This window comes from Macrobrachium nipponense, chromosome 1 (assembly GCF_015104395.2).
Source record: "Macrobrachium nipponense isolate FS-2020 chromosome 1, ASM1510439v2, whole genome shotgun sequence".
Classification (NCBI taxonomy): Eukaryota; Metazoa; Arthropoda; class Malacostraca; order Decapoda; family Palaemonidae; genus Macrobrachium; species Macrobrachium nipponense.
Genome location: NC_087200.1, coordinates 154,558,364 through 154,570,863, shown reverse-complemented (window position 1 = coordinate 154,570,863; position 12,500 = coordinate 154,558,364). Strand labels below are relative to the sequence as shown.

Genomic DNA, 12,500 nt, shown 5'->3' with positions numbered 1-12,500 from the left:
ATATATATTATATATATATATAATAGATATATATATATATATAAAATACTTAATTTCATTGAAATTCTAAACTCAACCCATGATCGTTCTTGTAACAATCATGACCCTCGTCGTCATCACTACTACTTCATTTCATTAGCAAATCGTTGTCCTTTTCTGTCTTTGTTAAGATCGTCGCATAATAACACGAGCCACAGCCCCTTGGGGAAAGGTGGGGCTGGTGGATAAAAAGAAGGGGTTTGTTGAGTCACGATGTGTGACGTCACGAGGTCATCCTCTTATAAAAGTCAGCGTGTCGAAGCTGCCAGCTTACTACTGCCGCCGACACACCTTCGCCAGCACGACTGAGAGCTTGCTATTCGGCTCCTCTCCAGCACCCAGCTTGCTTGTGGCCAGCGAGCGCAAGAGTCGTCTGCGGGAAACTTGAAAGTGGGAGCAACCGAACGATCGCGTTCGTTGTCATTGGATTTAAACGAGTCGACTGAACCATCGAATCGCGTTTTCTGTAAACCTCGGCCATGGTGAGTGTCAGTGCTTCCCTTCTTCTGCTGGCCTCGGCGGTGGCAGTGATCCTTCCGGCAGGGGAAGGCTTTCCTGACGGCGCCCCGATAGAGGCCTGCATCCTGCCTAATCCAAACCGCCCCAACCATCCAGCCACCAAAACGCAGCCGCAGTCGTCCTCCAAGCACTCCTTCACGGCTTCCGGCTCTCGTTACCGTCCAGGTGACATTATTACAGGTAAGATCAGGTCACATGTAGTATCACTCATCGGTTTTTCACATGTATGCAAGATTTGTGTTTAAAGAGTCGTTCTGTTCAAAGCAAAGCATAATCTTTTAAATATTATGACGGAAAGCGAAAAAAATCATACAGAAGTATCTAAAATGTATAGTATAGTATACTGAAAAGAATGTGACTGATCTTTACATTTAGCTGCACAGACCTTTCCTATGAAAGTCAACATCAACAAAGATCAAGAAAAATGAAACACAATTGAGAATCACCCAGTAACCTATGCAGAGAAGAAAGGGGCAGCGGAAGAATATCCTCCTACCCCGCCAACAATGATAAAACATCGAATGACGCAAAATTTACACAAAAAATCCTGAATAACTTTTGACTTATATCTACGCTAAAACTTGATTCCGAACCAACAAAAAAAGCCAAAAAAGATAAATAACAATTTAACAACAATTAAATATGTTAATAACCAATATAGTGATATTTTTATCACCAGTTCCTATTAGCGCAGGACACTGCGACTAACAACATTTCTCCAAGATCCGTTTTCTCAAGAAAAAGAAAAAGAAAAAAAAATGACGCACCTTAGTTTTTACGCATTGGTCGGTACTGCGAGACTTCTCTCTTGAGACGCCTAACGAGGCCATTCAACTTATGCTGCACAAAAACAGAAGCGGAACGAGAAAAAGGGTGACATGAACAACAAGCAGCGACAAGCATCACTTTAAAAAGGGAAGGCTGAAACAGTCTTGACTAAATGCCTATTGCACTCGAGTTCATGAATCAACGGTTCCAGGACTTAAAGAGCAATCTTCCACGACTGAATGCCGTTGAGAGAGAGGAGCGAGATGAGAGAGAGAGGAGAGACTTTCGATGACGAGAGAGACGGAGAGAGAGAGAAACAAACAAACTGGGGTAAAGCAAGAATAAATATAAATATCTAAATCCACCTGCGCAAGTAAAAATAGAAAAATAGGAAAAAAAACTAAGGTCACCCCGGTTCATGGCACTTTAACGGAACTACGTATACCAAGGAACCATCCTCAGCTGAACATCGGAAGGAATGACGTATCTTTCTTCCTATCGGCTGGTGTGCCAACAGGGCACCTCAACGGAATATGGTTGTTGATGTTCTGCATAGCGAGTAGCACGCACTGCTTAATACTGCAATAACATGGAAATGAATGCATGTACACAAATAAACAAAAATTTAAACAAAATCATCATGGGCCCATGTATGTCTGCAAATATTACGCAATCAAAAATATGTTTATATATATATATATATATATATATATTATATATATATATATATAGTTTATTATATTATTATATATATATATATATTATATATATATATATATATATTTATATATATTATATATATTTATATATATATATATATATATATATATATATATATATATATAATATATATATATATATATATATAATATATAGATATATATATATAATATATTTATATATATATATATATATATATATATATATATATATATATATATAATATATATATAATACTATATATATATATATATAGATATATATATATATATATAGTATATCTATATACACACACACATGAATGCCAAAGCCGAAGTCACAAAAGCGTTCGTCTAAGAAAAAAGTTTTTGCCGCAGTAAATATACACTAAAAGAGAAAGGTAACTAAGGAGGAAAGAGGAAGAGGGAGAGAGGGGAGAGAGAGGGAGAGGGAGAGATAGAGAGAGAGAGAAGAAGAGAGAAGAAACAGTTTTACTTCGTCTGTGAATTCCCCCTTTCCTGTTAGCTTCCCGCAACAGAAATTACCCGAAAACCCTTTCTGTCGACTGTGCTTTCCAGCCGTCATGGTGTGCGCGGACTTTCACTGCAAATGATCAGTAAGTGCCATTTTCCCTGACAGAACAATCGGGATTGTCGATCTAACAGGTGTGACTGTGTGTGACAGGCCGCTTCGCTTAAACATAAAAAGCAAAATGACGGAGATGTTAAAGATTTTAGGCTCTTCTTTGTTTTGTATTTTGTTTTTCTCATTAAGAATCGGTCTTTACAACGATTGTGCGTGCATCTAAAGTACAACATTCTTGTAATGACTAGTGCAATAATACCTTTTATAAATTAATATAATCATTATCAGCGTCAACTATAATTACCACATTAACATTTGTTATGACTACAAATCACTGCTGACAATCAAAACTAGCATATTGATTAAAATGCTCAAAGCAAAGAATCGTCCAAGCGCCGTCCCCCAAAGGCAAATATGTAGTCCTTCCAGACAAACTTCGCTTCCACCGGAGAAGACTCACTGATGCCTCAAGAAGCCATCATCCTCTATCGTGATGCGAAAGGTGAAAGGTTTGAATGAAGGAGGCTTGAATGTGGGTCTCTCTCTCTCTCTCTCTCTCTCTCTCTCTCTCTCTCTCTCAGCCAAGTTCTTTACCTCAACTCTCGGTCCCTTGGTCAGGTGAAAGTCACTCTCCATTTTTATCGTTCTGTCAATTACCAATTTGACCTTTTTTGTTTCAGATTCCGGCCGCTCTGTTCCCAGATCATTCTAATTCTCTCTTTCGTTTTTTTTTCTCTTTTTTATAATGCCTGCAAGAAGTTGTGTCATTTGCGTAGCCACGTTTTTCGTCATAGAGATAATAATCAGTGCTTAGTTTGTTTAGATAGGCCATTTTATACTTGCAAGTGAATGGGTACGATGACAGGTAGAAAATTGGGGTCAATCGGCTTAAATCGTAAACTGGAGGTTACACACACAAACGCACCGAACGCTTTTTTTCTTTATAGGGACTGACGCCACGTTTAGCATTCCTGTTCCCAGCAAGACTTCTGAAAAAGATGCTATCCCAAGCTCAGATACACACTAGTTGCTGCACACTTATTTCCAGAGTGTCCAATGTACAAACGCACGTTCGACACTCCCAAAAAAGGGCGATCTTAATACAAAGGTCAACAAAAGTATGATGGGATTTATCGGATTATGAATAAAGAATTCCTGCTTGCTCCAAAATCGCATCTTGAATGTTTTACTGGTCAGGCAAACGATCCGTGTTAGCGTATGTACGTGTATGTATGTATGATAGCTGTGGATATGTAAATCACGTGTCAATGTGGGTGTGTACGTACTATATAAAATATATATAATTTATCTCATACACATATGTAATACACACACACACACACACACACATATATATATATATATATATATGCGTGTATATTATATATATATATATATATACATATATATATATATATATATATATATATATATACCTATATTGACACGTGATTTACATATCCACAGCTATCATAGGCAGAAATGAACCACTGGGTATAAAAGACGAAACTGGTCAAATTTTTTATACGCTGCGTTTCATATTCTGTGTATATATGCATGCATGCATATATACATACAAACATGTATATTTACGTACATATATGTTATATGTATAATATCTATATATTTATGTATATTATATACATATATATCTATATTTATATATATTTAAATCATACACTTCCCGTCACTCAGCTAGGCACAGCCTTTCTATCAACGGTCCCTAAATCAATATGCGAAATGAAGGAGCCTTGGTTCAATCTCCGAATACAACTGTAACGTTTCTGGGTTGCGATTGGAAGTCTCAATTATCTCTTATATTGGCATTATTATTTGCTTATATTTTGGGTACATGTGTATACGGGCGTGTGTATATTTCAAGTAAACCTCAACTGCTTCAGGGGCATAGGTATTTACTGAATAACATGAACTTCTATTCCCAGAGAATGGTCGGTACTTCTTAGATTACAAACACAAGCTTGAAATGAAGCAACAAGCGGACAAAATACCACTAAGCATGAGTTATAAACAATGACTACTCATGAGCAGATGTATTAAAAACCCATCTTGACAAAAGTCGCGTGATGAAAAGCTCAAACACTTGAGCTTTTCAAACACTTCCTTTTCCGTCCCTAGCAGGCCATGAGGCAAATACGAGGGCCACTGGAATTGATACACCAGCCCAAAACATTAAGTGAGACACTAAAGTTAACAGAAACATTCTATTCCTCGACACTGATAACCGCGTCACGGACGACTTCCAACCTGATAGGAAGAGAGAATAAACCTGCCCAAAGGTGATAACTGTCTCGCAACTTTCACATATATATGTGTGAAAATGTGAAGCCCAAAGTACTGAATACCCCAATATCACCTACAGTAAGGGAAGCGACAGAGACCATTCCAAGCAAGAGTTCCAGAAAACCGATAAATACTGATTTTACCCCATTCATTTGAATAGTAACGACTAATAAGGTCCCAGTAATGGAAACGTGCTTCTAGCGAGCTGCTGAGAGAGAGAATATTTCTGTTCTAAAGAAAATGCACAGCTTCTCAGAGACAGAATTAAACAGGTCCGTGTGAGGATCCTTCCAGTTATTCATATAAAAACAAAAACAGATAAACAGAGAGAGAGAGAGAGAGAGAGAGAACAATTTCCCAAGTTTTACCAATAAAAATAACCTAGAGATGAACATTAATTATCCACAACTTCAGACGTAATTAATACATTTCTGTTAGTGGTCCGATGCAAGTTCTAAAGCCTTCAAGTCCGACATGATTTTGTCCTTGACCAAACTAAAATAGTAATATTCACGACGAACATACCAAAGTTGGAATGTTGACCAAGGGTATAAACAGTATAAATAAGGACCGACGTTATGATATACATACACGCGCACACACACTCAAACATACAGACAAATTGCCGTGTTCACCCAGGATAATGGTAGAAAGCACAACGGTGCGTGCCATTAAGAAGTATAATTGAGCTAGACAGGCAACTGGCTGTCATACTGTATTATACCACAAGAAAATTATACTTTAAATTCTCACAATAACTCACTCTCTCTTCCTGCAAGAACACTTCATAAAAATGAACCCGAATAGCAGAATGAATTCGCTAGAATAATCTCCGACTCTCTCTCTGTCTGTCTCTCTCAACAAAGCTTTTCCCCCACAAAACAATCGCTAATCTGTCACTTTCAAGGTCGTGTCCCACTTTTCTTTGATTGCTGTCATCTAAGTTCACGCGAAGTTGGAGCAGGTGTTAAATGCGTTTCTCCGAGATCGGGACCTAATTGTTTTCATGATGATGACTATTAAAAATGGAGTTTTGACACAGTAGTCACTTACAACACACGAAAGATTTGGCTCTAAAGAGACCGCTACCTCTCATCATCAATTTGCTACTTCGGGTCAACTTCTCTGCACTACACTTTTCATATCACTGAAAATCACTATCTTCAATACAACAGATATTTGAAGAACCGAATTCTTGAAACTGTCGCCAAACGCCCAGAAATGACGCAGCTACGTCATATAACGGCTATTCTTGCACATCTGTACAGACAAACGAAAATATATATATATATATATATATATATATATATATATATATATTATATATATATATATATATATATATATATATATATAATATATATACATACATACATACACAGGCAAATGCCACGGAGGAAAAAGTGCTGTTTCACTTTTATTTTCGTGGCACTTGCCTTTTATATATATATATATATATATATATATATATATATATATATATATATATAGTATAAATATATACATACATATATATATATAGAATATATATATATATATATATATATGATATATATATATATATATATATATATATATAATTTATATGAGGTTGTAGTCCATAGGGGAAAAGAAAAGCAGAAATTCCTTTTAGCGCAACAGCTTCGGCCTCCACTGGCCCTTATCGAGAGCTGTTTATTAACTAGCGCACAAACTTTACAGTACATTCAAAGTAAAATATAAGAAACACAAAAATAAAAAATAAGCAGTTAGATAATCATTGGTCATTGAAATACAGGAAAGTCAATTACTGTCATAACCTATTTAAAAGGATTTACAACCAGTTCGAAGGTTTCAAAACAAAAAATATCTGTTAAAACAATTCATCTAACAATTTAAATATGTTCTCAGCGAAAGGACCACATTGCTTAGTTTGCATCCCAGGGTAAAGGTAGCCGCTTGACAAAGGAGCCTTATACCACAGCAATCAAGCATAACACATATAAATTGAAACAGTCTTCTTTTTAAGATGATTTATAACCAATTAAATGGTTTCATAACATACAACAACGCTTCAAACACGTTTACAGCGAAAGGAAGTCTTTGTTTAGTTTGTACTGTCCTTTAACTATATGTAAGAAAAAAGGATCTGTTTTAAAGACCCCTGAATGATTATTAAAATTGTTGCAATCACTTATGGCAATGCATGCAGCACTTTCAAGAAGACATCTCTCTACATAACTATTCCGTTTCAGCAGTACTCAGGAACAATCCCACAAAATGGCGTCATTACATGATTGATTATGTTGAAAAAGTTTCTGCAGGTTGACCCAAAAGACCAAATATATACGTTAAACACTCATACACGAAGTATCACATACTTATTTTTTTTTTTAAACTACTTTTAACATGTGTTCAAAGTCCATCCCAAGTAATAAGAAATTCTACCTCCCCACCTGGCAAAATAGTATAAATAGTGGACCTATAGCACGACTTGAAACGCGTCCTTTAAAAAAATGAGCAAGACAAACCATTTCCTTAAAAAGATGTCTATCCAAATTAACATGCTGTATACTGTGCCCAGTCCTAATTCCACTTATATATCGTGAAAGGGCTCTTTTTTATTGATTGCTTACTTTACTTGGAAAGCCTGATTCCACCCTAGAATCTTCTTAAAAGTGAAGAACCTTTATTTAAAGGTGGAGACGTAAGAAAAAAATGTAAAGCCTCCTATGGTAGCAAAAATCATTCCATGCCGCATCACCATCGGGCCTGAGCCAGAGGGAAGAATGGAATTTGTACTTCCATTTGGCAGCCCAGTCTTACTCTGTGGCTCGAGCATCCATCCTTCTGAATACGATGCGACCTACTGATCTTGATTTCAGCTGTTTTTGTTGTGTGACAGCATTGTCATATAAACACTGACTCTGGAACTGTGATTAAAGTAAGGGGATAACCTCAAGGCAGGCAGACATCTGCAAACTGAAATGGGTGACTGTCAGCGTCTTTATTTACAAGAATTCGCACATGACTGAGAACCCAGTGAGGGCTATTTTCTAACCTCTGCACTGAGCTTATGGTTAAGTTACTTCCACTGATATGGGGATGAAAGAAAGTTCTGCGAGCAGGGTCAGACATCCTTTCAGTTACCTGTGAATGGAAGGGAGGCTGCGAAAGAGACGTTTTGGTTTACTAAACCATCCTTGCAATCACTGTGGGGTGATGAAGGTCAGTTAAGAATTTCCTGAAAGGCTTTTGTCACAGCGAAATTCATCTTTAAAAATGTTTTAGTCACTGTCAATTAATCTACTGGATAGTGAGTGTAAGAATGAGCTCGGGAAATTTTCATGCTTTATCGTGTAACATTTTTCATCTTTTACTCTCGTGCTGCATGAATCAATATTTGGGAAATGGTGGCATATCACTTGTTCACTACAGACACAGGAACCATTGCTTGAAGTTATTCAAAAACTGGAAAGCAACACTCATTTCTAGCAGGAATCTAGCAATCACACTGGAATGGCCTCTGCGAAAAGACTTTTCATCTCTGGCAGAAAAGAATTATATATATAATATGTTAGCGCAAACGAGACACATTTTGCGAGGAAATGTCTCATATTATTTTGATGTTTAAATAATAGCTTTTCTGTGCATATTTTAATAGTTGTATACTATGTTACGCCTAACCCTTTTTTATGAGATCTATTGCTACGGTAGGAAACAATACTTGACTCTCATAAGGGGGCTCTAAAACGGAAATCTATAAATATAAAACTCTGTTGGGTCCCTTCCCATGTGGGCATAAAGGGTAATGAAGAGGTGGATAAAGAAGCCAAAAAGGCAGTAAAAAAGGAGTCTATCAAAAAAATACAAATACCTTACAATGACATTAAAACAACAATTAATGAATACTGTCAATCAAAATGGGAAAAAGAATGGCTAGAATTGAATCATAAATTAAAGCATATTAAATCATCTGTAAAACCTTGGAATAGACAACAATGTCAAAGAAGGGAAGATATCATATTAACAAGATTAAGAATAGGACATACATACTTGACACACAAATACTTGATGTTGCAAGGCGAGGAAAGACAGGCCCCTTACTGTGACCATTGTCGTACTCTGGTCACAGTCCGTCATCTAACTGAATGCAAAAAATTCGAAAGAAAACGAAGATCCAAAAACATATATAATATCCCACTTGAAGAACTATTGGGAGAAAATGCCCCACTTCAAAATATAGTAAATTATCTCAAAGAAATAAACCTGCTTTATATGATATAACACGTCTTATAATTTCATAGTTATACAGTAAGCGCTGAATGGCCTTTGCTGCCCCAGTGCTTGGTGTTACACTTAAACTTTATAAAACCAACCAATCATAAGGGGGCTCACGTGAGTCTCTAGAGCATGACAGCAGCCTGGCCTCAGATTGAAATAATCAATCATCTTGCAACAAATCATGAAATGGATCACTGAACTCGTCTGTTGCGCCTAACAGACTCATTACAGACATTCCTCCTCAGTCTTCAATCAATGAGAACATGAGGTCATCCGAAGTTCATAAGCACAACATTCTACTTTGTAAGTCACGTACACGACACTGGTTCCCTGATCAGTTTCAAGGAATTTGCTGTTTGGCCAATATTCTAATGCTGATTCAGGTCATCATGCAATTACTCTGCTTTCAAATTCGTACATAACCATGATTTCTGACCGACTGGAAAAAATCATTTCAAGACATATTCACGATCTGGGTGACAAAATGGTTATGTTCATAAACCATTTTCACCTTGAAACAAACTTAGTAAAAACAATAACTACCTTTTATAACAAAACATTTCACAGACGATAATCATAAGGGAATTTTTAACACTTCCCTATTTTGTAAAATAAATAAATAAAAATGTTCTCCCCTTGAAACAAACTGAGTAAAAACAATAACTACCTTTTACAGGGAATTATTTCACAGAGGAGAATCATTAGCGAATTTTTAAAACTTCCATATTCTGCAAAACAAATAAAAAAATGCCAAAAAAGGGGCTGATTGTTCAGAATCGGTAGAGGAAAAAAAGACCAACAAAATAGTGACTGGTCAGCATTTCATAGCAGGACCAAACCCATCAAGAATGTTAGAACTGCAGTCTCTAATTCAACCTTTGCCCAAAGGCACATATTTTTGCGATTCAGAACAGACATCTTTTTAAACTGTATTTTTTGGTTTATTTTATGCTCCCATGCAAGGGCTCGCCTTGAAGCTTCGAATGAATGTTGATAGTGTCAACCTTCATTTGCACCTAACACAATACTGAACAATATATAATACTTTGTCATTCCTCGCGAAATCTGGAAACCGGTAAAGCATTATGCATATCAATCATGAACAAATGACAACTGTGAGACGACATTAACGCCCAAGGTAAACAGTTATTCTTCACTTTCATTCACTGATGCAATATCACACCTAAGGGAGTTAACAGCAAGATCGGCAATAATAGCAGTGATGGTTGTACAACGTCATAGTCACTGTTCCACATATCAGTATTGGCTCTCTCCCTGTTCCCCTCTCAGAAATGGCTCTCTTTCGTAACATCATGATACACAATCAAGCGGCATGCAATAAGCGCCTGAAAACAAGATTGCATTGCAAGAAATGGAAGGATAAGGAACATGCTAGAACAAGATATGCTGCGCGAATAACCAGCAGCAAGACAAATGATGCAAAAACAACAACAAGAACAAGTGATGGCTATCTGCACAGCACTGCAGATACGCACAAGTCTGAAACTCCTATGATTTAACCATTTGATGCGCAACTATTCCAGGCGGTGTTCTCCGAACGATACAGGATAAGTACCTGGTTTGCTTTATGTCAAAGCTGGTAATGATGTATAAAATAATATATTTCCAGCAATACACTGCATGTGAAACTATATTTAGATTCGAGGTAAATATGAAACTATATTTAGAGTCGAGGTAAACCAATACAAAAACTAACGGGTTTTAAGTAACCCATAATTAAGATATATATTATGGGCTTCTCTATGGGCAAGAGCCTGTGCTGGCATAATGCCAGCTCAATCAACAACAACAAATTAAGAAGTAAACTCAAAACAACATGTCAGAACATTCTAAAAATAAATGGTGGTGGCGCTTCCCCCCCGCCCTCTCTCTCTCTCTCTCTCCGTTCACACTCCGGAAGCCATAAAGTGCAAGGATAACCCAAGGGATTGGTCATGAGTGACATGACGCGTGATGGCTATAACAACTTCACGCTCACATTACCCTACAAGGTGTCATTTTGCCATCACGTGCCTGGTTCACAGAGCGAACGAAAGTGTCGCCTTTGTCTTAAAATTCTGCAGTGATCCGTTATAACTGGATCCGTCTTACCTCGGTGTAGAAATGGCAGCTCTTGTACTGGAAGATTGCCGACAGTACAAAAGGGCGCCTGGAATAATATGCTGCACTGAAGTTATATTACTACTGTACTCAACAATATATGCCATGCATGCAAGTTCTAGCGAGACTTTTTTTTACCGCGTCAAAGAAATTTATGTTTTTCCACGTACGATCCAACTGACTCAAGTTAATGCATCATAAATTATTTTGAAATCAGCAGCGAAAGAAACTTGGCACAATGAAAACATTTTATCACTGTTGTTTCCTAGTGTTCCTTAAAATTCGCTCTGAGTCTTAACGATTGGACCAAGGTAAATACAGTCATCTTCAGCTAATTACATCAAGCAAAAACGATGACAGTCAAATCTAAAGGTTAATGAACTTCTAAGTAACCAGACAACAGACTAACCGTACTGAGAAAACACGATCACCTTGTATTTACATCTTAAATTCACACGCAGATATGGCATAATATGTTTTCCTAAATTAAGGAAACAATTGATTCGAAAATAGTCTGTCAATATGATTAAATCTCCTGCATTCCCAATTTACTTCGTCTATTTGTCATGTTTCGTATTGATTTTTTTTTCTACCTAAATTTCCACCTTATTTCAATTAAATAGTTTAGTTTGTAGCAGGTGCCGAGTCAGGAACAGTTTGATCATCACTAATAATTAGACTGTACTGAAACTCTCCCTACTCCGTTCGTCATTTAATTACCTTTCGCATTAGTTTCCATGCTTTATTTGGGATCACACGAGACAATACAGACATCACCAGGGAAATTATGGACTGTCTCCGTTGGTGAGGCTCAGGCAAGAGGGAAAAAAAACAAAAAACAAGAGATCTTGATCTTAATAGAAGCGAGTTTCTGGCGAAATGCCTAAAACTTACAATAAATCAGTATTTCATTCTTCTAGTTTATAAAATCTAACAGTAACAGCAAAAAGACAAAAAGTTTCTCTAAATGAACAACAATCTTAGGTCATAACCAGGGAAAAATTTAGATGTTCATCTTACACGACTGAATGTCAAGTCCTCTAAAACAAACACAAAGGTCAGATGGGAAGTCAACCAATAACTGAGACGTAAGAAATATCATAAAAAAAAGAGCAGAAATAAATCCAAAAGAAATGACGACTATGACAAGGTCAAAAAAATCTTTAAGGACAAGTGAAGAGGATAGGACAAGAATAAAAGGGAAA

General features: G+C 36.7%; 1 protein-coding gene across 1 annotated transcript in view; it reads left to right on the top strand.

The window, feature by feature from the left end:
- Nucleotides 1-317: 317 nt before the first annotated feature.
- LOC135219774 (ferric-chelate reductase 1-like) overlaps nucleotides 318-12,500 on the top strand; it is a 49,112-nt gene continuing 36,929 nt past the window's right edge. The window contains exon 1 of the mRNA XM_064256826.1: nucleotides 318-738. Within this exon, the coding sequence (XP_064112896.1) occupies nucleotides 519-738 (220 nt within the window). The 5' untranslated portion in view covers nucleotides 318-518. The remainder of the gene's footprint in view (nucleotides 739-12,500) is intronic.